At 33.5% G+C, this 24,756-nt stretch overlaps 9 protein-coding genes and 2 non-coding genes across 11 annotated transcripts; 3 read left to right on the top strand and 8 right to left on the bottom strand.

Moving 5' to 3' along the window:
• Positions 1-56: 56 nt before the first annotated feature.
• On the bottom strand, positions 57-4,988 carry PPL_01285 (uncharacterized protein; the record flags this gene model as incomplete). Its single annotated transcript, XM_020572298.1, has 1 exon — positions 57-4,988. The coding sequence occupies one exon, from the start codon at positions 4,986-4,988 to the stop codon at positions 57-59; it is 4,932 nt and encodes a 1,643-aa protein (XP_020438156.1).
• Positions 4,989-6,206: 1,218 nt separating this feature from the next.
• PPL_01284 (uncharacterized protein) lies at positions 6,207-7,301 on the bottom strand (the record flags this gene model as incomplete). Its single annotated transcript, XM_020572297.1, has 1 exon — positions 6,207-7,301. One exon carries the CDS (start codon positions 7,299-7,301, stop codon positions 6,207-6,209), a length of 1,095 nt encoding a protein of 364 aa, XP_020438155.1.
• Positions 7,302-7,656: 355 nt separating this feature from the next.
• PPL_01283 (uncharacterized protein) lies at positions 7,657-7,972 on the bottom strand (the record flags this gene model as incomplete). Its single annotated transcript, XM_020572296.1, has 3 exons — positions 7,657-7,676; positions 7,765-7,787; positions 7,821-7,972. 3 exons carry the CDS (start codon positions 7,970-7,972, stop codon positions 7,657-7,659), a joined length of 195 nt encoding a protein of 64 aa, XP_020438154.1.
• A 151-nt stretch (positions 7,973-8,123) lies between these two features.
• PPL_01282 (uncharacterized protein) lies at positions 8,124-9,556 on the top strand (the record flags this gene model as incomplete). Its single annotated transcript, XM_020572295.1, has 4 exons — positions 8,124-8,590; positions 8,671-8,957; positions 9,043-9,279; positions 9,381-9,556. 4 exons carry the CDS (start codon positions 8,124-8,126, stop codon positions 9,554-9,556), a joined length of 1,167 nt encoding a protein of 388 aa, XP_020438153.1.
• An 818-nt stretch (positions 9,557-10,374) lies between these two features.
• Positions 10,375-10,977, bottom strand: PPL_01281 (uncharacterized protein; the record flags this gene model as incomplete). Its single annotated transcript, XM_020572294.1, has 4 exons — positions 10,375-10,528; positions 10,552-10,574; positions 10,654-10,718; positions 10,833-10,977. The coding sequence occupies 4 exons, from the start codon at positions 10,975-10,977 to the stop codon at positions 10,375-10,377; spliced, it is 387 nt and encodes a 128-aa protein (XP_020438152.1).
• A 571-nt stretch (positions 10,978-11,548) lies between these two features.
• Positions 11,549-11,631, top strand: PPL_01280. Its single transcript has one exon. It is a non-coding gene; the product is annotated as a tRNA-Leu (tRNA).
• A 3,961-nt stretch (positions 11,632-15,592) lies between these two features.
• Positions 15,593-15,675, bottom strand: PPL_01279. Its single transcript has one exon. It is a non-coding gene; the product is annotated as a tRNA-Leu (tRNA).
• A 119-nt stretch (positions 15,676-15,794) lies between these two features.
• Positions 15,795-17,091, bottom strand: PPL_01278 (uncharacterized protein; the record flags this gene model as incomplete). Its single annotated transcript, XM_020572293.1, has 2 exons — positions 15,795-15,853; positions 15,981-17,091. 2 exons carry the CDS (start codon positions 17,089-17,091, stop codon positions 15,795-15,797), a joined length of 1,170 nt encoding a protein of 389 aa, XP_020438151.1.
• A 170-nt stretch (positions 17,092-17,261) lies between these two features.
• PPL_01277 (uncharacterized protein) lies at positions 17,262-19,950 on the bottom strand (the record flags this gene model as incomplete). The annotated part of the gene is made up of 6 exons (XM_020572292.1): positions 17,262-17,600; positions 17,669-18,119; positions 18,195-18,559; positions 18,624-18,655; positions 19,097-19,427; positions 19,525-19,950. The coding sequence occupies 6 exons, from the start codon at positions 19,948-19,950 to the stop codon at positions 17,262-17,264; spliced, it is 1,944 nt and encodes a 647-aa protein (XP_020438150.1).
• Positions 19,951-20,472: 522 nt separating this feature from the next.
• On the top strand, positions 20,473-21,214 carry hprT (phosphoribosyltransferase; the record flags this gene model as incomplete). The annotated part of the gene is made up of 2 exons (XM_020572291.1): positions 20,473-20,574; positions 20,747-21,214. 2 exons carry the CDS (start codon positions 20,473-20,475, stop codon positions 21,212-21,214), a joined length of 570 nt encoding a protein of 189 aa, XP_020438149.1.
• A 197-nt stretch (positions 21,215-21,411) lies between these two features.
• Positions 21,412-24,685, bottom strand: PPL_01275 (uncharacterized protein; the record flags this gene model as incomplete). The annotated part of the gene is made up of 4 exons (XM_020572290.1): positions 21,412-22,401; positions 22,469-22,677; positions 22,750-23,313; positions 23,749-24,685. 4 exons carry the CDS (start codon positions 24,683-24,685, stop codon positions 21,412-21,414), a joined length of 2,700 nt encoding a protein of 899 aa, XP_020438148.1.
• Positions 24,686-24,756: the final 71 nt, after the last annotated feature.

Raw genomic sequence — 24,756 nt, 5'->3', positions numbered from 1 at the left:
TCCCTCCATGACATCAAATATTGAATTGGAAATAGAATAAGCAGAGTTGAGATTACTTATTTTTTTTGTTGTTTGTTGAATGATTCTATCATGGTTGGAATGTATTGAATGAGAGTGTTTTCATTTATCCATTTGTTGTGATCATCGCTGTCAGTATCGAATTTAACTAAGTATTCAATAGCTGTACCAGTTCCACGTTTGGATTGACGTTTGTCGATGATTGCGTTGATATCGAGTAGATCTGTACCAGTTGGGTCACCAATGAATGGTTTGATATCGTCCACATGAATTGTTCTTTCTGTAGCACGCTTGTTCTGTAATCTGATTCTATAGTTGATGTCAGATACTTGTTTAACAATAATGAATGGTCCACCCCATGATTGTGTAAGCTTGCGATCGTCAGATGAGCTTGATTTGTGTGTGTTGAGTCTTGATCTTCTAACTAAAACTAAATCATTGATGTTGTATGTGTTGAAGTTAGAGATGACCTTGTCATGCTGTTTTGCTTGTTGTAGTTGAGCATCCAGCGCGTTGTTCTTTGCTTCCAATCGATACTGATTTTGACAGTCTTTGTATTCTCTGATTCCAAAGTAGTTGGCGTTCCATGGTAACTTTGGTTCATAACCATACAGTAGTTGATTGGGAGTGAATTGTGTTGTGTAGCTGATGTTGTTGTTGATACATGCTTCGATGAAACGAATGTCGGTCGCCCATGAGTGCTTCTTATCAGTCCACTTTCTAATATGACTAAGTATGGATCTGTTGGTGCGTTCTGTTTGACCATCTGCTTGTGCACGACCTGGTTGTGTCATCTTAAGTTCTGTTCCAATAGCTTTCATAGAAGATGTCCATAATTCAGATGTGAACTTTGGATCTCTGTCAGATACTATAGATGAAGGAGCACCGAATACTGCAATGATCTCACGTGCAAACCAATTACCAAGCTGGATAGCAGTGACATCTTTGTGACAAGGGAACAATCGAGTCATTTTGGTGAATCTGTCGACCACTACGAACAGATTGCCTTCGCCTGTATCAGCAGCAGGCAAAGCTAACAGATCCATTGATATATCGCACCAAGGTCTGTCTGGAAGAGGTAGTGATGCCAAGAATCCTTCTTTGATTTTCTTGATGGATGAACGTTGGCATTGAACACACTTCTTTACAAATTTAGAGATAGTATCACACATGTTTGGCCACACATATGACTTGTTTAGTTTGGTGAGCATTCTTCCATAAGCGACGTGACCACTATACGGTGAAGAGTGCGCTTCGTTTATGATTGATGTGATCGACGCTGGATCGAGCACTACCAATCGCATATTATCACCGTCGATCCAGTAGTAAAGATCATTGATAACGGTGATGTCCTGTCTACGTTTGAATGAATTGAACCAATCTCTAGTTGCTTTGGGGAGTTCTGAAGAATAAGAAGCAAGGATGTCATTCAGGAGATCGTTGTCCCAAGGAGTGTAGAAATCAGGAGCACGGGACAAGTAGTCGGCCATGCAGTTCTCCTTTCCAGGGATGTACGATGTCTGGAAAGAGAATCTAGAAAGGATTTCACTCCATCTGACGAGTCGTGGGTTGTCCATGTCATTCTGAGAATTATAGATTAGGTTCTTGTGATCGGTGTGAAACACAAATGGTCTACTTAGTAGGTAGCCATATCTGGTGACAGCATGGATGAAAGCTAGCAACTCGCGATCACGTGCACTGTAGTTCCGTTGGGCAGAATCAAATTTCCTTGCGTCGAATAGAACAGGACGGAGATTGTTGTTGTCATCATACTGGGCAATCATGAGACCAGATCCGACATCCGACGCATCAGTGTAGACGTGGAATGTTCGGTCATAGCGTGGCGACATAAGACATCTGGATGAGCATAACTCCGTTTTAATATCATTGAAGTCTGCAATCTCCTGATCGGTGAGGTTGATTTTTCTGTACTTGGTACTGATTGTACTTGTCAATCTAGCCAGTTGTGGACCCATGTGATTGAGATACCTTCTGTAATGGTTAATTGCACCAATGAAAGATCTCATTTCTTTCACAGTAGTTGGTACCGATCTGTTGAGAATCGCGTTTACCTTGTTGTACAACGGTTTGATTCCTTTGTCGGACAACATGTGACCGGCGTAGGATACAGAGTATTTGAACAAGTGGCATTTTGACTTGGCGACGTATACATCGTTTTTGTCAAGCAGCTCAAATACTTGTTTGAGATGTTGTTCATGTTCAGCCACGGATTTCGAGAAGATGAGAATGTCATCAACGTATACTCTTACGAAACCTTTCTTGACTAGAGGATCAAGGACGTGTTGTAGCCAGCGGTTGAAATATGCAGGACTGTTTTTCAAACCGAAGCAAGGTCGTGTGAACATGTACAATCTTTTGTTCGCAGCGAATGTGGTGAATCGCCTAGAACCAGGATTGAGTAACATCTGATAGAAACCAGATTTGGCATCGATGACGGAGAAGATCTTTGCACCGCCAATCGATTCAATGATTTCGTCTAGTCTTTCCATTGGGAATACGTCGTCCACGGTCATGGAATTCAGATGTTTAAAATCTACAACCATTCTTTCTTTGCTTGTACCTTTGTTGACAAAGAAAGCAGGTGAGCAGAATTCTGTATTGGGTGGAGCTTCCTCTATAACTCCAATTTCCAGTAGTTTAGCAACTTCAGCGGAGATCTTACTCTCCAGTTCAATGGACCGTCGTCCATGCTTAATGTTGAAAGCACTGGCATCACCCTTGAGTAGAATATTCATATTAAACTTGCCCCTGTCGGGTGAGTGATTTTCAGGCAACGCGTCTACTATTATACGCTTGTAAGCTGAGAGAATAGTGGCGGCCATGGCGTCTAATGCGGCGTCGGATGACGAGAGTACAGGTTCGTCTTCATCTTCTTCTTCTTCGTCGTCATCGTCTGTGTCGTCATCGATCTCTTGTACAGGGAGATCTACACCGTCGATATTGTCGACTGCATCAGATGTAGCACACTCGGATTGTTGTTCGGTAATCGGTGGCTCTTCTGTAGCAACTGTAGCTACAGGTTCACTTGGTAAACTGTCCTTGACGTCAGGCGTAGTAGGAACCGATGTTGTGGCAGTGGCATCGGAGCTGTTATTAGGCAATGGCACGGATGCCACTGCCTTCACAGCAGTCCTACTGACCTTGGTCAAGTCAAGTTTATTCAAGTTGGTAAGCATCATTGACTTTGGTGCGCGCTTGTTCAAAGATGTAACCAGTACTTTGGCAGAAACGATTTGTTTTCCTAACTTCACGGGAATGATGAGGTGAGGAGTGTCTGCAAAAAGATGTGCAATTGGTGAAATCAATCCAAATAGATTGTTACCAATGATCAACTTGTGTTGATTTTTCACGACAAATAACTTAGATCTCACGGATATATTGTAGTCTTTGTCGTCGATTGATCCTGGAATGGTGACTTTGGTGTCTACGAGTGCCTTGGCGTAGAAACCCTTAACTTGTGCAACCGGCTTAAGGTACTCGTTGCACGGTGATGACTCCAGTCCTAATGTAGGTAGTAGGTCCGGATCGATTAATGATGCTTGTGATCCTAGATCCACCATAGCATCGAATGTCTGGTCACCAATCACTACCTTGATGTAGTAACCAGATGAGTGCCATACCAGGCCGTTAATTTGAATCTGGCTTGTCGGCTTTCTTTTGGTGGTAGTGACCACCTCCAGTACCTTTGTGGTGACCGCCTCCTGATCCTTTGTTTTTGGTGTAGTAGGTTGGCTTGTCGGCAGCTTCTTTTGGAGCGTCGCTCGCGACTTTCTTGTCATCCTGTGATTTCTTCTCTTGGTGAAACTGCTTCTTCCCATTCTTATTCTTTGGGTCTCTGTGTCGTCATTAGAGAGTACTCTTGAGGACACTGACAGATCTTTAAGGTATAGATCCCAGGTCTCCAGGTGACGTCTGGTGATCTTCTTTCCGGTATTGTTGAATGTATGGATAGCAGCATCACCTAGATGGGCGAGTGATGCGAAGTTACGCTCGAGGTAGGGTGCATACCTGTTGAGCGCTTTAGCGAATGCAACGATTAGGGTGTCATCCGCTACTCCTGTCTTGTGGTATTCGGTAACCAACTCCATGAACCTTGAGTAATTGGATAGATTCTTGTCCAATACGTAGTTTGTAACGACACCCTTGAGGTTACCCAACATAGTACTTCTGACATGCAGAGCGGATTCTAGCCAATTTAAGAAGTGTTCCCATGTATCAGTAATGTCACGCAATTCTTCAACTGATTTGAAACTTAGTCTGGAATGAACTGCTTCGATCTGGGAGATGGTGGAAATCGCTATTTCGACTCGTTCTGGTGAACAGTCGTGGTGGAGCTTAGCTCTAAAGGTCAAGTTATCTCTTGTTGTCTTGATTGACCTGTTATTGATATCGCTGATAGATAGTCTGAGTAACCTAAGTTCGGCATCGTTGTATTTTAACTGGGAGCTAGTTGAGGTACCTGTTGAATGTAATTGTGATAATCTCATTGTAGATGATTCAGTGGGTGGAGATTGTCGATTGTTGTTATTTTCATCATGGTGGTTTGATGAAGACTGACGATTGTTGTTGTTTTCATCGTCGTCGTGGTTTTGTGAACTGTCGCTCGTAAGAGAGTTGGAACGAGGTGTTGAGTGTTGAAGGAATGTTGATTGTTGTTTTACTTGGTCTTTTAAGCTGTTGATGAAACCTGCTTGAGTATCAACGGTCGTGTTCAGAACTCTGATAATGCTTTCTGCTGACTCGTATCTCATATTGATCAATTGATACTCGCTCTTAAGACGTTCGTATTCATTAAGTAGTTTCTCCATGTCAGGCACTTGCTCGTATATTCTCTTTCTTGCCAAGTCAGCGAGAGCCTTGAGTGTCATACCGCTGACGTTCTTGAGCTTGGTATAATCTATTGACGTATCACCGTCGAGAATTCTTTCTAATGTAGTTTTATCTGACATTGTAAATGTTATTTTAAAGTATATAAAGATAATATATAAATATAATTAATTGATATCCTCCCCGGGGAGATTGAGGTATATCCTAAATAGATATTATATATAAAGATAAAAAAAAGATTTAAAAAAGTTTAATAAATAGGATAGATGATCAGTCTATTTATTTATTAATAATCAACTCAAATAATTTAAAGACTATTCAGAGTTAGTGTAAGAACTTGAATCATGTTTATTAAATATAAATTGATCATACCTATTCAGAGTTAGTGTAAGAACTTGAATGGTAAAGTTGATCGTTCGTTTTTTTGAATAGTCGTTGAGTTTTTAAAAATGAAAAATAATTTGAATTTTGAAAAAGTGGTATTGTCGTTACAAATCAAAGTATTGTATGTAATACAATCAGAGAGAAAACACTTGAGTGGATATTTCTCAAGGCCTGTGTGAGAATTTATATAAAATATAAAACACGAACTACTGTATATTTATTAAAAATGTTCCAAGGAACAGATCATAATTAGATAACTTACCTTTTGGCATAGCGGGAAAACCCATTGTTTACAGTTTTTAAGTTCTGAAACCAAAGGGTCTCAAGTGTTTTTTTTTTTTTTTTGCAAAAAAACGATTTGTTGACTCATTATTAGTCAACAAATTTCAGGTATTGATATTAACGTGCTACAGTAGTTGATTATGTGTATTTATTAATTATTCAACACAGATTAGTGTAAGAACTTTTTTTTTGTTTATTAATATTAATTAATCGTACCTATTCTAAGTTAGCGTAAGAACTTTAAACTATTAAAATTGAAATCTTCCTGATACTTTTAAAACTAGATTACTTTCACAAAAGATACACTTATTTACATTTCCATAGTAAACAATCTCTTTATCAGAAAAGTAGTTACATAAATTTAACTATTTTTTAAACTTAAACATAGTTTTTGATTAATCAAAAAGAAAACAAACATATTTTTTTCATGTAAATTATATTTACAAAGATTTAGTTTATTTTTTTTAAATACACTTAGAACAAGTTTATTTTATAATACTGATTCTTTTTCGGTACAGACTTTGACTTACTCAAACCCCATACAAACAATAATATCTATATTCATATTTTTTCAATATTCAAAGAAAGATTGTATAGTGAATGAAATTTATTTATTTTTATCATTTGGATAATTGTATCAGTAGATACTTTCTTAAAAAGAATTCAAAATGAGTTTATGTAAATGTTTTTTTGATAATGGACGGACCAATTTCTTCGAACTCTACTTTGGTGACACACAATTGACCAAAAGAGGAGAGAGATGACATAACTGAACCACCAATCCAAGCAGAGTTTTTACGTTCTGGTGGTGCAAAGATATTAATCTCCATTGTAGAAGGGCACAAGGTTTTTAATTCTTTTGAAATACGTTCAGAAAAACCTGGAAACAAAGTGGAACCACCAGAGAGGACAACTTTACTTGACAAATCTCTACATATATCAACATCACACTCCATGAGCGAGCTGTGAGCCATCTGGTGAATACCAGCATCAGATTCATCTCCCAAGAGTGATGGTTGGAAGATCCCTTCTGGACATCGATAACGTTCTTCACCAATGGTAATAACTTGACCATCTGGTAATTCATAGGATGAATGATCATTTTGCTTATCAGATTCATTATTGTCCAAAGAAATGTAGGCAAACTTCTCCTTGATGTCAAGAGCGGTGTCCATATCCAAGGTTATATCACGATCTTCCAAGAGTTTCTTCATATATTCAGTCAAACCATCGCCAGCAAGATTTAATCTTTTGACTCCTTTTGCGATCAAACTTCCTTCATAGATTGGAACAGTGTGTGATACACCATAACCAGACTCGATGACCAAACCACTGGTTTGACCAGAGGCATACAAAGAAAGAACCGGTGTACTGGAAATATACAAGGCAGGGACACTGAGGGTCTCAAACATGTAACCACTCATTCTAGCATTAATGGATTCTGGAGAGTTTACGATTTGAGTTAGGAAAACTGAATGTTCCTCTGGTTTAGTTTTGAGAGCATTGTAGAATATATGAGACCATATCTTCTCCATATCGTCCCAATTGGTGATGATACCATGCTCAATTGGGTAGGTCAAGTTTAGGATATCTCTATTGGATTGTGCTTCATCTCCAACGTAAAAGTCCTTTTGACTGGTGATGTCAGTGTTTCTTGGGCGACCAACCATTGATGGAAATAAAACACTCGGACCTTCACTGCTAGAAAGACCAGCCTTACACACTCCAGAACCGTTATCAATTACCACTACCCCAATATCTTCTTCCATTTTATCTACTTGTACAAAATAATTATTGATTTTTTATGAATTGTATAAATTTATTTAATAAATTTTGTTTTGATATAAATTAAACCAATTAAAATATTGTTAAAGTGGTCATGCAAAAAGTTTAAAAACTTTGTATAAAATTTAAAATGTGGTAATTAGACCACTTGTGATTAAAAATAGATAACCTGAATAAATCTTTTATTTTGAAATACTAGTTTTATTAACAAGAAATTAAGCTGAAAATGGGATCTTAATATAAGAATTTAATAAACTGCTCAGTTTCTAATATGAATGACTTTTGACAGTTTTGTTTTTGCTTTGTTACTGTCAATTTACATTTTTTTTTTTTATCAGTTTAAAGAAATACATCATTTACTAGAAAAAAAAAAATGTTCTTTGAGCTTAAACCAAGCCACACGGATTTCATGTTGTATGAAATTTTGTTTTTTTGACTGTAAATAACATAAGCATTCAAAATGAATATCACTAGATAATTGAATATATTTAACCACCACTTACCGATTTTCGATTGCGTTGTTTGATATGTCTTTGTTGTTTATATCGACATAGCCCATATGCTTACGATGGTTACTCAATTCTTTAGGATATTGAAGTTCTTTTTGCTCTTTATCGATGAATTTTAATAAAAATAAAAATTTATTGATATACATTCATAACCAAAATTTAACAATTATTAAAATATTTAAAACAAATTTTATTTTTTTCTCATGATCAGAATGAAGTTCATTGCATAGTTTTTTAACCACTTAAATTATTCAATAATTGAACATTGATTGATATTTTAATTATTTGTCATAAAAAATGATTACTCGAGCAATTTATAATAGATTATCTTTAAATATAAAGAGTAGTAGATCATTTTCATCATCATCATCATCATCATCATCATCATCAGTTTTCAGATCTACTTTTCAACAAAGTTCATTATGTAATAGATATAATACTGTATTATTTTCAAACTATCAAAGAAATAATAATTATAATAACATCGGTAATATATATAACTACTCAACAACAAAAGATAACAATGAAACACAACAAGCAGCAGCAGTAAAAGAAGAAAACAAACAACAACAACAACCAACAGAAAAAATTGAAAATAAAGAAGAGAAGATTCAAACTGATGCTTCTGAAACAACCAAAGAAGAAGTAGAATCAAAGATCGATACATCAACATCAACAACATCATCACCTGATAATAAACAAGAAAATGAAGATAATGCTACTGAGGAGACAACTTTAGATAATAAATATATAGCTCTAATTAGGTATGATTTGTTCTAAATATAATTATAATAATTCATTCACTTTATTATTTATTTATTTATTTATTTTTTTATATCTTTAGAAATGTACCAAGTTTAAAAGATATTCAAACAATAGAGAGTGAAGGTGATTTGAATAGCGAGGTATTAAAGAATTATAAAACAGAATCGAATGATGCAGCGGAAATACCAAGATATCTTATACATGCACTCATTTTCTCACGTGGTAGAAGCCTACCGATGCAATCGTTGACACCATTTGCATACATGTCGATCAGACCTAGTTTCTCTGTGTTCCTCTACTCTCTAATGCCATGGTTATACAACAAAGATTTCCCAAAATGGATAAACTATGATGATTTCATTGTTAGTAAGTTAATTAATTATTTGATAAATAGATACATACACTATAATATATATAACATATTAACACACTCTCTTTCATTACTTTTCAGATTCAACAGTATCAGTATTTAAAATGTTTGAAATGGCATCGAATAATGATATGAGTGCACTCGAAAGCATTGCTTCAGGATCGTTAGGTTTGAACAATCTTTTGTATGTACGTGACTTGTTCTATACTCACAAGCGTATTGCTTATCAAGCTAAATTCAATGATTGCAAGATTGCCTTTATCAATACAACAATTGAAAAAGATATCATTAGAATCAATGTACAATATCAAATCTATTGTAAGTAACTCTAAAAATTAACAAATATTTATTTATTATTATTATTTTTTTATTTTTTATTAACATTTTAACTTTAATATGATATCATTATAATAAACTAGGTCAATTAGATGTAAATATACCAAAGACAAATGATATAACATTCCCAATTAGAAATCCTGCTGATGCAGAGACTGTTTCAAAGGATTGTGATTATTTAATATCGATTACATGGTCATCTAAATTACCAGAATCACAAAATGAAGATGATCTAGATTGGAAGATGACAATCAATTAAATAACTATTCAAATAATAAACATAATGGGTTGGCACATATATTTTGAACATATAATATTGTTAAAAAAAAAAAAGTTTCAAATTTGTATGAAATAGAATTATTATAATATTATATTGGATTTTTTTAAATAATGATTTGCAATTAGACGTCCAAAGGACTTGGTATTGCCTCGATTGTTTTATTCTTCTTGGGTGTCATTGCAACCATCATCGCCGTAGCTGTCATTCTTAGTATTACCGCAGACCAACAACAACACCTACATTAAAAATAAACATAACTCGATAGCTATAGCTTTTAATTTTTAAATAATTTTTTTACTTCTAAATAAAATGTAGAAGATAAAACAGATTTTAATTTTGAAAACAATGTTGTTGTAATTTTTTGTTTGGAGTAGAGTCGATCCAAGAACTGTAATCTTTATGATTATGAGGAATGGTAATGATCTTATTCTCTCCATCAAACTCGATTACTACATCCTTTTCTCGTTAGTAGACAAAAAAAATATGAAAAATGGGATTCTGCGCAGGTAAAAATGCTGTGAAAACATCTCAAATAAATTTGTTACATGTAATGTTTAAATGATTAAATTTATTGTTATATTGTTTATTGTTTTATACATTTAATGCTACTATATTACAATCTATTCATCATATATCTTATGTATGACTTGTTTTTGTAATATAGTTGAACTGAGAGTGAATAGAACCAATTTTTAAAAATTGATTTTATTAGATATAAAAATGATTATAGAAATGAAATATTGACATAAAGAAGAAAGTGGATTGATTATATGGTGGGTGTGATGGAAAAGAGATGTTTAGTTGTAATTGTAGGTGTTGTTATTGATCTCGTTTGCAGTCTCTGCGGCAATACTAAGAATAACAGCTACGGCGATGATGGTTGCAATGATACCCAAGAAGAATAAAACAATCGAGGCAATACCAAGTCCTTTGGCAGTCGAGTTGCGAGATCTTATATAAAAAAATCCACCTACCCATATGATTGGGAAACACCATCCTACCAAGAAAACAATTAAAGCACCGGTGGTGTGGTGATCGTCATCATGGCAGTATGAAGAGGTATGGGTTTGGCTTACAACAACTGTAGTTGGTTGTTGAAGAACAGCACCTCCGTAATATGGTTGAGCTGGTTGTTGGTATCCTACAAATTAAATAAAATACATATTAATTAAAATGGTTTTTATGTTTTTTAATTTTTTTTAAACATATATTAAATTTAATATATGTTTAAATTAATTAATTAATTAATCTTTACCTTGATAATAAGCTTGTTGTGGCATATATCCTGGTGGATAAGCAGCGTTTTGATTGTATGCTGGGTAAGCATTTTGATTGTATGTTTGGTTCTCAACTTGAGTTGGTTGTGATTGTTGGTTTAATGATTGGTCTTCTTGTGCCATTGTGTTATAATATAAATTTATTAAATATATAATATATTTGTGTATAAGATTAAAAGAGTGATTTGTATAATAATATAAAAAAAGTAGTCACCTAAAGTGAAACTTTTTAAATCAAGTTATTTTTATTTGGTGACGAAATTTGATTTATTTTTAAATTAAAGTTTTTTTTTCAAAAATCCAATCTTTAGTTTTTGGGTGATTATCTTTAAATGAGGGAATTCACACAAAAAAAATCTTTCGTTGCTAAAAATCTAAAAATTCCTGGTACGATTTTTTTTTAGTAGAACAAAGAATTAATATAAGAACAAAAATATCACCTCTCTCTTCAATCAAAAAATAAACTTTAAGATAAAGATTTGATTAGTGTCATTTTTTTAACTCGAAATAATGAATTTTATTTATTTAATTTAAATGGTTCTCTTTTTTTTCCATCTCACTAACTATATTTGTATTGATAAAATTATAATTTGCCAGTAACTTCTTGCGATATGTGATATTTTATCAATAAAAATATAGTTAGTGAGTTGGCAAAAAAACAATAATAAAAAAAATTTTAGTTGTTTTCATCATTGTACTCTTGGCCGAGTTGGTCTAAGGCGTCAGTTTAAGGCACTGATTTCTTCGGAAGCGTGGGTTCAAATCCCACAGAGTACATTATAAAAATCCATGTCCGCTTGCGGTTTTAATAAATTAAAAAAAAAAAAAACCAAAAGTTTTGTAACGGTTTTTGACAAATCCAGTTTTGTAGAAAAGTAGCCGAAACTATAAATACACCAAACAAATCCTTAGGTCGATATTCATATTCATATTGATTTATAAAATATATTAATATCGAGTTAAGTTTATTATTCTTTTCTACATATCTTTCCAACCTTTTGTTAAAGCTGTACTACTCATTAGTAATACTACTTTACAAAAGTTTGATAGATTCTAACGACTTTCTCAACATCTCAGAGTCACTCACTCCTAACTCTGAAGGAAATCTATTCTGTTCTATTCAACCACAAGTACCCCCGTATCCGCCGTACTGAAGGTCAACAAACTATCCAGATTGGTCACTCTTTGGTTCCCCAATCTCAGTTCCTGCACATATCCAAGGTCAAAACGCCTATGCTACGTAACAGCATATTCAGGCTGTACTCTCACACCTTCCCCATCAACCACTAGCGCACTTGTCATGTCTGTGAGTTCTGTGGTGACACCTTCACTGAACTCTGCAACCCACATGAGCATTTCTTCTTCAAATGCAGGAATGTAGTTTCACAGCAGTTCCTTTCCTTTATCAAACATATATACTACAAGTATTGTATCTATAGACTTAGTAATTGGAAGCACTCGTGCATCAAGTTCGACGGTCCTATTCGTATTACTGTCCACTTCACCCACCTTACTGCTGCTATCGTACATTCGTTACGGCAGGCGCTGTCCTGTAAAATGTTTGGTGATGGTACCAATTACAAGCTGGAAAATACCGTCAAGAGAGCAGTCACCCATTACACCAAATTAATCGATGCCAATTACCACAAGCTTAACTTCACAATAGCTAATTCTATCTCCCAAGGAGTCATTGTCGATTGCTCTGCAATAACTCGTAAATTTAAATCTAATTGGAATCTAAATCCTTCCAACTACGTGCCACCGCTTTATACTGTTGTTCATTAACACTCTACTACTGTTAGATCTATTCTGTCCTAATGCTACTCAACTTATTAATTAATAATAACTATAAACAATAATAATAATAATAATAATAATATTTTATTGGCTATTTCTCACGGCCTGTGTGAGAATGTATATATAATATAAAACGCAAACTGGGAGGTTAATATCAATACCAGCAATTTGTTGACTGATCATGAGTCAACAAAACTTTTCAAAAAAAAAAAAAAAAAAAAAAAAATTCTCAGCCTCAGGTTTCATTTAATATTTTATAATCACAATTAAGCAATGTATTAGGTCTTCTATTGGCTGGATCATAGAAATCGCCCTTCTTGAAGATAGATCAAAAATCTGAGAAACAGGACAGAGGTATCAAATCATCAGACATATATTCATTTATTTGTTTTAGAAAGTAACAAATATATTGAAATATAGATCTTTGAAAATGATTTGTATTTATAAAAAATTGAGACATTTAACTTTTTATAAAAAAAAAAAAAAATTTGTTTGTGCAATATTTCTGAAGAAATAAAATATTTTTGTTTTTATAGATATAAATTTACTTTTCTTAAAAATCAATTAATAGGATTAAGATATATATAGTTAATGATTATTTGATTCAAATTATTTCATAAAGATTCATTGGGTTTTTGTCAGTAAAAAGGTGTCATTTCATATCCCCATTATTAACAGTTTTTAAGAGCTCTAATGAGTTTAGAATGAATGGCATCTAGTAAATATATTTATCTCATGAATTCCTAAGAATTTTAAAAAACATTCAGGTCCTGACAGGTTGTTTGTATATCAAATTTAGTTAAGTAATATTTAAATTCATATTATGTGTTTTCGAATATTGATGATAAGTGAGATGTCTATAGTAATAAATAATTTTGTTTAACTAATTTTAGTATATCCGACAACTGTACAATACTATACTCTCCTTGTTTTATTTTCGTTTCATCTGTTAAACTACTTTTCTAAAAAAACAATATCTTTGTTTATGTAAAATCAGTTAAAAACCTTTACTTTTTAAATGAACAAGAGTATAAAAAGTTTTTTTTTCTATTTTTTCTGAAAATAATTCCTTAATCCTTTATTATTCTTCTAATAATGTTATTGATTAATCTTTTTAAAAATGTATTGATATCCTTTTTTTTTCAATGATTTAATTGTTTTTTAAAAATTGTTTTAAAATTTAAATATAATTGTAATCTTTTAAATATACTCTTTTTATACAAATATTATTTGTGTTCTGTGTTGAGTTTTTTTTGTTTAGTTTTTCTTTAGTCTTGAACTGTTAAAAATTAGAATTGTATTATAAACCAATAACTTCTTGCCATTCAGTAATCCAAATCAAGTATTCCAAAAATATTTTATCTTACTTTTAACATTTTACTGGTATCATTCTTATATTTGATATAATTCAATATTTCAAAATAAATTTAAAAGTACTATAATAACAAATATTTTATTTCTTCAGAAATATTGCACAAATTAATTTTATCTTTTATTTTTTTTATTTTTTTTTAACAAGATAAATGATTCATTTTTTTTTAATTATTAATCATTTACAAAGATCTATCTTAGTATATATTTCTTACTTCTATAAAAATAAATCTATATTTTGAAGAAACCAAATGAGTTGTTTCTACTTAACAACAAGAATCTAATAAAGACCCATATCTTGTAAGCAGAGCGAAGATAAATCCCACAAATTCAGACCACCATCATTCCAGGGGAAGCAAGACCTCTCCAAAGACATCAAAGCTGTGAACTTTTCTTTGGTATCAGGTGCACAGGTGAAGAACTAAGCAATAAGTCTGTTGACAAGCTTGATTTGATCAGGTGTGGGTGATTCAAGATAAAAGTGATAGAAGAGCATGGGAAGTACATAAGATTTAATGATAGTTGATTTCGCTTTAAGAGTATTAACTTATACTTACTGTACAGTGTTTATTTATTGTTGGAGCAGTTCAGCCACAGGCACAAAAGATTTTATGATATCAAACAGAGTGATCAAACCATAAACCATTGCAAACCTCTTAGTTACTGTAAAGAATCCATATCCAGGAAATAATCAGCAATTCCAAGAAAACAGAATAGCGAACTATTTAAACAATTTACCAAACCTTTAGAGTCACAATTATTAATCAGAACTCTCAAGTGTTCTCTCTGATTGTATTATATACATTTTTTTTTTTTTTTTTTAAATTATCCTTGTACTACCATTACTGATAGTCAAGGTCTAGAGCTTGATATTACCCTACAGTTCGTGTTTATTTATTGTTGGAACAGTTCAGCCACAGGCCGGCTGAGATGGCCATCATTTTGAGTAAGGGATGATGTTCCCATTGATATGGTTTGGCAGACAGAGTATTTAAGCCACTTAGAATTCTAAGCGGGTACGTTTGCAAACCACTCGGTGTTCACCTGTGATAAGCCTGCTAGTTATTGTCGGTGTCAACTTCATGGGGTTCAAGATAGTATTTAAGATACTAGATTAGTACTTGGCGCGCTCCTTTCAAGTCGGGAAAATTTTGTAAAAACCCGGGATCGATCCCACGACCCAAGTCCTCTAAGGCTTACTAATGGAACAACTTGGCCAAAGAGGCTTGGGTTATTATATACAATACTTTGATTTATATTTTTTTTTTTTTTTTTTTTTTTTTTTTTTTTTTTAGGTCCATTGCACTAAGGAGGTGTTTTTTATCACCTCCTCACGAGTTGGTGTCAATGTATTGCCCCATGGGCTCTTAGGACATCAGTTTTATTATATACGTTCCGGTAGCGGGGAAACTTAGTCATTACCGAGCCTCGAACCCGGGTCGAAGTAGTGAAGGCCCACGAATGAACCATTTCACTAACTACGTCCTTCGACTACTTTGATTTATATAGAAAAATCCATCTTGTTATAGTTACAAAGATCATCACCGCAAGCGGACATGGATTTTTATAGTGTACTCTGTGGGATTTGAACCCACGCTTCCGAAGAAATCAGTGCCTTAAACTGACGCCTTAGACCAACTCGGCCAAGAGTACAATGATGAGTGAATGAATTGCAACTTCATTTTTTAAAATATTGTCAAAAAATTTATAAATTTTTGTTTTTTTTCGATTTGAATATCTATATTGAACAATCAAATTCTCTCTAAGTTTATTTATTGGTCTGATTGGTTTCTTGCTTTTTGAAGTAGTTGTCTCCTTGACATTTGCTCACCTATTTGAAAGTATCATCGTTTGTTTGTTGTTTGAAAGCGTTAGTCCTATATATTTGTAGATAAATGTCAGAGTAGAATCTTTCTTCAAGGCTTCAATGAATATTTGTTGTTTTGTCTTTGATACACCATTATGAAGAGTGATTGTTTCATTTGAGTTCATACACAACGCTAAACCTATGAATGAATGATGGAAGTTTGGTTTAAGTTGAATTGCCCTTTGGTATAATTGCTTCTTTGTCAATGTGTCACCAGATGGCAAGACTATTGATTCAGTTGGTTCGAGTAAATTTGCAAGATTAACATGTGCATCATAGTATGTTTGATCTAGAGCTAAAGATTTTAAATAGAGTTGTTTATGACTCATTAGCTGACCATCTAAAAGTGTTATTGCTGTATGGATTGTTCCAGGTAATGAGTTTGCAAGTAACGAATATGTAAGTGGGTAGTTTGGATCACAATCTATTGCTCTCACCAATAATTGTATCCTTGTCATCACCTGACCATCGTGAAGAATGATTGTTTCATATGGTGATAATAAGCTTGATAGACTAATATAGGAGAATGTATCGTTTGGATCGCACTCTATTGCTTTCATGTATAGTTGTTGTTCGGTCATTGTCTGCCCATTATTCAGTGTGATCATCTCACCTTGAACAAGAGTCCTAGCAAGATTATAATATGACTCTGTATTATAAGGATTACACTCTATTGCTTTAAAGTATAGTTGTCGTTGTGTCATTGTTTGTCCGTTATTCAGTGTGATTGTATCGTCACTCTTCAATAGAATAGTAGCAAGATTATGATAGGAATCTGAATGGTATGGTTCGCACTCTATTACTTTCAAGAATAGTTGTCGATCTGTCATTGATTGTCCATTGTTCAGTGTAATTGTATCGTCACCTTCAATTGCTGTCGCTAGATTATAGTATGACTCATATCTATTTGGATTACACTCTATTGCTTTCATGTATAATTGTTGTTCGGTCATTGTTTGTCCATTATTCAATGTGATAATTTTATCTTTGTTTGTCATTAGGAATCCAAGTTTATGGTATGATTCTGAATGTGATGAGTCACACTCTATTGCTTTCAAGTATAGTTGTTGTATTGTCATTGATTCACCTGATAAAAGAATGGCTGACGATCGATTTTCATCTGAAATAATCAGAGCCAAATTATAATAATCAACACCATTATTTGGATTCTGATCTATGCTTTGTATTAATTGCTGTTCCATTATTTTGATTCACCCATTTACTTGGGATATGCTGCTGTACTTTATGATTAATCAATATACTTTCTTTTAATCTAATCATACGAAAAAAAAAAAAAAAAAAAAATTTTTACTAAATTTGATGAAATCATTGTGTACTTTTAAATAAAAATATATATTTTATTAAAATTAAATTATAACTCATAAATGTCTTCACTGTCAATCTCCTCCAGTAATTCCATCTTTGAAAATGAGTCTTCAATGATATTACCATGCTGCTTCTGTTGGAATATTTGTGTCAATGTGTTGGGTGAATTCAAATCTACTTCAATTTCATCAAAACCACTTGAGGTTGGCTTTGTACTATTACTATTACTATTATTATTTGAAGTTGAATTTGTTGTTGTTGATGATGTAGATGAATTATTGTTTGTTGATTGTTCTTGATTACCTGATGGATCCGGTGCCACAATCTGTATCAATGATGATGATAATTGTTTTGCTATAACTTTTCCACTTGATACCAATGGTTTCTTTTGGAAATTTTGGTAAATAATTAATAATTAATTACAAAATTTATTTGATAATAAACTTTACTTACCATTGCATTGGCTGCTTTAGAAGCAGCATAATAACTATTCTCTTGAACTTTACTCCAACCATCTTTCATTATTTCTTCTACTTCTCCCTCCACTATATTACTATTATTATTATTATTATTTGTTGTTGTTTTATTTACAGTTGTATTATTATTATTATTATTATTATTATTATTATTATTATTTGAAGTTGTTGTTGTTGTTGTTGTTGTTGATGTTGTTGTAGAAGTAATTGGTATCCAAGTAGATCTTGAAGTATTTGGTGGTGTTGGTGATGTCATATCTTCATCCATTACTTTACTAATAATAGATTGTCCACTTGAAAAAAGAAAAGAAGATGCACCAAACAATGCTTTTGAAATTCCAGATGTCAAAGGTTCCAAATCTTTAATTGAATTTGTAAGTTTATCTTGAATATTATCTAAAATATCACTGGGTGGTCCTGATGGATGACTAATTTTTAGATAAAAAAAAATTAATAATTAAAAATAACCTTTAACTTAATGTAGTTGTAGATTATATATTTACATTGGGTATTTTGATGGTATTGAAGGTGTTGGGTTAACTTTAAACAATTGATTTCTCCAAAGATTGAAATTACGGGTGGTTGCCCATGATCTTATCCACCACTCGTTATATTGCTGTACAGTATCGAGATTGGTGATCATTGTCTTACCAGCCTCTATCTTTAAGAGAGTAGCCATGTGAGCGACCAAATAAAGAATATACTGTTCGAATTGATCACGAATCCACTGGTCACTACCAACATATTGACTTCCTTGATGATCCCTAGCACAACTAATAATATTATCGATAAATCTTCTATCGGAAGATGTCAACTCCATTATTCTATGTAATGATTCATCTCTAAATATAATCTCTGAACTTTGAATCTATTAAAAAAGAAATATTAATTTATGGATAATTAAGCTATCATCACTTAACTTATGATCTTACATCAACAATTGCGTGAGTAGTTTGTGGAGGTGCTTTTAAGAATAGACTATTACTGGTTCCAACTAGGAATCCTTTGTAGTTGTTGATTAGTCTTCCTCCACTGCCGGTGAGTGACGTAGGTGACGATGGTTGTGTGATGGGTGCAGGTGTTGATGGCGAGAGTAGTGCAATCTGATGCAGTGAGAGATAAGGGTGGAGCAGACACTTGGAGGAGAACAAATGCAATGGCAGCGCGTATTCCTCTAGCTGTGCTGTGGTGATCACGTTGGCATTCGACTTTTCCTTGCGTTTCCAGTCGATTTTATAGCTACGGTTGATCAGTGCATTCTGTGAAAGGAAATCATCAAACAGCCTGGGAAACAACGAAACCACTGCCAATATAGATTCACAGACCGCATTGATTGGCTGTGGATTGAAAACGATGACACCCTTCTCCAACATGATCAACTTGAACAACGTCAGACTGTTCCTACCAAAGTGAGAGATAAACATTTTCAAAGAGAGTGAGCCTAAAAAGAAATCAGAAGGAATCGGTATCTTTGGTATAACAGAGGAATTTGACAATATTATATTTTCAAATCCAGATAGTGATGAATTCATAGATAATGATGAACCAGAAGAATCGCTAGCAGTGGTAGTTGATCCATTCATAGTGGACTGAATATACTTTTGACATTTCGTATCAAACTCTGCATTCTGTTGTATATACCAATTCTTTAATAATTCAATATTATTAAAATCACCTTGATTGAAATAACAATAACTTGCAACTGATAATTGTGTTTTAAATGTATAGAATATTGGCTAATAGTAATGTTAGAAATAATAATTAATCTAGATTCAATCTTTTTTATTAACAACAACAACAACAACAACAACAACAACAACAACAACAACTTACAAATGAAGATAATATACAAATTGATTTCTGTACGGATTGACGTGTGTCAGACTCTGAGAGTGCATGAGGTGGTAGATCTTGTCTGTTCACCTGTTTGAATTGAGAGAGACCGTAGAGTCTACGTGGTGGCTGTACAATTGGGTTGACTTCATTCAGTGTGAAGAAGCAGTAGTCTTCTTGTGAGTTGTGAACACCGTCCGGCAATGATAAGAACGGCAGTAGATTCCATTCGAATCGACTCTTATTCACATCTGAAATCTCTGGATAAATATGTTCCAATCGATTACCGAATTGATGATGAAATCCAACCACACATATATATTCAATCAATTTATTATTATTTGTATTTTCATCAATATTATTATTATTGCTACTACTAGTACTGTTAACACTACTACCTAAATTAATTGATGAACTTGACGACATAATAACATATAAATATTAACAAACTAAACTAATAATATCTGCTCAATTACTAAATATATATATTATAAAATCAAAACAACAACAACACAATGCAAATATGATAAGAGTGAAATTAATAAAAATATTTTTAATTATTTATATTTTCATTTTTTTTTTTTTGTGTTTATTTTTTTCATTTAATTAAAAATGGAAGTTCTTTTTTTTTTAAGTGGATGCACAACACTCAAATCACTTAGTGCTTGAAAAAAAATTTAAAAAATTCGAAATAAATATTCGGCAAAATGTTGTGTGAATGTTTGTGTGGTTTGATTTTAAGACGACAAACCATCATATTCGAATTATTGACAGATGATTATCGGTGCTACTCTGGTTGATTTGCTGAGTATTGTTGTTGTTGGTTAATTGTTTTTGTTATTTTTATTGATTCAATTGTTATTTTATTTATTTTAATATATCTTATTTTTAATTTAAAATATCTTTTTTTATATTTATATCTTTTCTTTCATTTATAATAATAGAAATATGAATTCAAACACCAACTTACATCCAAATGTAAAGACTTTGCTCTTCTCAGAGAATGAAATTAAGGAACGTGTTCAACAGATAGGTCGTGAGATCACCAAGGTAAATAGAATAGTTTTAATATACAACAACGCACACTTTGTTTATATGATATTAATTAGATTGTCTATTTCAAAAAAAAAAAAACATATGTTTACTTTTCTTTTGATTGAATTATACTCATTGGCTTGTGTTTGGTATGGTTAATATATATATGATCATTCATTATATATAGGATTACCAAGGTTCAAAAGAGTTGGTTTTAATTGGTATCTTAAAGGGATCGTTCATGTTCATGTCGGATTTGGTTAGAGCAATCGATCTACCAGATACATTGGTCACCTTGGATTTCATGTCGATCTCATCGTATGGTGCATCCACTACAAGCAGTGGTGTCGTCAAGATCAATATGGATTTGAAGGAAGCCATCGAAGGTAAAGACGTCATCGTCGTAGAGGATATCGTTGATAGTGGTCTCACTCTGAAGCATCTCTTGGAGTTGTTGCAATCACGTAAACCAAAGTCATTGGCCACCTCGGTGCTCCTGCGTAAGAAAGAGGGTCTCAAAGTAGAGGTACCCGTCAAGTACATCGGATTCGACATCCCAATGGTATTCATCATTGGTTACGGTCTCGATTTTGCAGAGAGATATCGTGAACTTCCATACTTGGGTGAATTGAAAGAGGAATGTTATAAACATTAAGATGACAAAAAAAAAAACAGCAAAAAAAACAAAGAAAAAAGAAACAATACATTGCAACATTAGTATAAATTAAATTAAATTATAAATCTAAATAACAAAAGTCAGTTGTTTTTATTATTATATTTTACATTGTTTGACATTCATTCATTGAACTACTAGTTTACTACTTTGTTTTAAACACTGTGTTCTGTTTGTAGTTAGTTTTGTAATTTATGTAGTTTTATATCGATTGGTTTGGTGAATCTCCAAAAGAGAAGAGTTATTACACCGATGTTGATGAATCCAATTGAGAGCCAAATGAGTATGGAGAAATTGGCGGTCGAGTGAACTGCCAGACCACCGATGTACACCGCTAGCATCGCCAGACTGGTCAGTGAAGTTTCGACACCGCTGATATTGCCACGTATTGAATCTTGAACTGCTCGCTGTACAAAGTGAATCTCGCCAAGTTCGAATCCGTAGAGTCCGACACGTGACACTACTATCAGTATGAGGAAGATGTAGCGAGTTGCTGTGGTCAGTGGGAGTACCGTGAAGACGAGACCGGCAAGTAATACCATTAGACCTTCTTCGGCGATATAGATGGTGGTTGTGTTGGCCAGACCGAATCTCTTAACCATCGGTTCGAATGAGAATGTCGATAGCAAACCAAACAGTGCACCTACACCACGGAATATCGCTAGCTGCAGATTAGTATAGCCGCTAGACGACAGGTAAGCAGTGAGCAGCGGGTCGTGTGGACTTAGAATAGTAAACCAAAGCAATACAAATGATATTACAACCAAGAATACCGATTGTCTAATAAATAACTTCCATCCACGAATTAAATCTTTGAATGGATTATAAAGAGTATATGATTTCTTTTGTTGTTGTTGTTGTAGTTGTTCAGCTTGCTGATGTTCAGTTAGTTGAACACATTCTTCTTCTTCTACTTGTTGCTCTTGTCTCTCTAATTGTAAAGATGCTGAATTGTGAACTAATTGAAGAAAGTAAAACTGTGGAAAGAATGAAGCAAAGTTAAACAATGCCACTATCATGAACGCACGTAATTCATTGATATGAGGTATGGTAGTAAGCAATCCGGCAATGAACGGTGCGGATACCTCTGTTACTAAATCGATCTGTCTCATTCTAGTATTCATTTTAGTTAAACTTGAATCTCTCTTTATCAACTTTGGTACCCATTTCTTTATTTTAAAGAAAATAAAAAGTTAATTAAACATTTATGTATATTATATATAGATATATACATACTCTTTCAACAGAGATATTCATTATACTTGATGCAACAGAGTGAATTGATGCAGATATCAATAGAGCAAAGAAACATAGTGCAGTACCAACGTGAGAGAATATGTTTGATTTAATATTGTCACTACTCTCAGAGTATCGCATGAGAAGATACAGCAACACTGCAGAAGTACCTAATGCACATACTTGACAACTAATAGCTGTTCTAATCACTTATTTTATTTGTAATAATGTTAATAAGTTTGTTGTTGGTTGTAACAATGATCATTGATCTATTAACTTACTTGGTAATTTCTTTTTAATGTCAACCATTCTCCCGACTGAAGGTGATAATATTATACCGATAAATGTGATAGAAAGACCATATAAAGATGAAGGTATTAGAGATGTAGGTGATATTACTATCAGAGTCAAGGGTATCATGAAATCCCACATCTTATCACCCATTCTCGTTATTAGATGAGATGCCAACATATATAATGATACTCTTCGCTCAATGTCAAGAGGCAGTACATCTTGATCTCCATCTTTATCATCTCCAATATTTATATCTTCATAAGTAGTTGTATTTGTATCACCACCACTACCACTACTTTGTAATTGTTGAATATTACTATCTAACAGTCCTTTATCATCATTATAATTATTATCATCAACATTGCTATTATTATTATTATTATTATTTATTAAAATAGCTGAATCACCTTCATACTCTTCTAATTCTATTTGTTTACTATCATGATCTAATACTAATATAGTCCCGCTATTACTTATTTCATCACTACCAAACTCTACACTATTTAATAGGAATGAACTTCTATCCATTCCCAGTTCTTGATATAAATTATCTTTTAAATAAATAAATAAATAAATAAATAAATAATAACAATAGTATAATTATTAATTTATCGAGACAATCATTGCAGTTACATTCTTTCCTCTTTTATTTTAGCAAATCATATTTGGAAGAGGCACAAAAATTCCCACAAATCATAGAAAGATATTTTTACTCCCTGGGTGGTTTTTTTTACATAAAACAAACTGTCACCAAAAATATTGTAAAAATGAATCATTCATTTAAATGTTATGTTTATTCGATTGTGTATAGACTTCAATATATTTGATGTCTAATATTGCACCCTGACCAAATATACGATTTTTTTGTTGGGAGGTTGCATCAAAGAATGTTTGGTTGGTTCGACCTGTTCTTGATGTCAGGTAGTTTCTGGCGGGTGGGTGATCAAGTTGTACCAATCCTTGGGACAATTGCTCGTTGCTGATACATCCAGATCCACCTCCAACGGTGGTTTCTCTTTCCAGACATGGTGCTGATCCGTCGAGCAGTGTGAATGTTCCAGCACCACATTGCACAGACTTGGGGAATACCAACTCTTCGCGACCTCCACGATCCACTATTAAATACTCACGTGAAATCAAGTATCCAACGGTTGAAACACGGTAGACCTCACGGTTGTCGATTAGCCATCGAACGATCTGATGTTCGGCGTCCCACGCTATTGCCAACTCTACAAATTCGTTGGGCTGTCTCGTGCGAATCGGAATGGCAAATGTGAACGCTGCATATTCTGGTCCGGCGAATGGCAGACGTTCGTAGACCACGTAGATTTGGTTGTTGGTGATGAGAAAGTCGGCGACAATGTTGGTGGCGAAATCGAGAGAGTTGACGGCGGCCGCTGCCAAACGAAGATCTTGCTCGGGATTGTGGACACTGCTGCCGAATGGATGTTTGTCAGTGTTGAATGTCTGCAGCCGGACATTGTAGCGACAGACCAACTCTCTGCCAACGGCCGGCAGTTCAAAACTCTGGTTCGTAAGCATGAGGAATTTGACATGATCGATACTGTTGTCGGCTGTCAGTGTATAGGGATTCGAGTCGACACGCAAATAGTGGTAGTCGTGCTTGTGTTGCTGCTGTTGATGACGATGCTCCTCCAACGATAGCTTTGCCTGACTCGCCAAATATTCGCCAAAGCCAAAGTATATGAAATGGTCGGGTGGTGATGAAACAACGTTTGTTACACTACAGTTGCTCTCTCCATTCTTGTTGTTACATCCAGCTTTTGTGTAGTCGACACTCAACAATATTTGTTTCTTGACGAAATCCGGTGGTGTAATATAGTTGGACGAAATCAAAATAGCAATAAATACAAAACCTATACCAACCAAGTATATCAATATATTATTATTATTTGTTTTCATAATTAATATATTTATAAGTTATAATATTTTCAACATATAAAAAAAAAAGACAGAAAAAAAATAAACTAAAT

The sequence above is a fragment of the Heterostelium album genome, assembly GCF_000004825.1.
Source record: "Heterostelium album PN500 unplaced genomic scaffold PPL_contig1, whole genome shotgun sequence".
Taxonomy (NCBI): Eukaryota; Evosea; class Eumycetozoa; order Acytosteliales; family Acytosteliaceae; genus Heterostelium; species Heterostelium album.
Note: the sequence above shows the minus strand (reverse complement) of the source record. Positions and strands in the feature narration are given on the sequence as shown.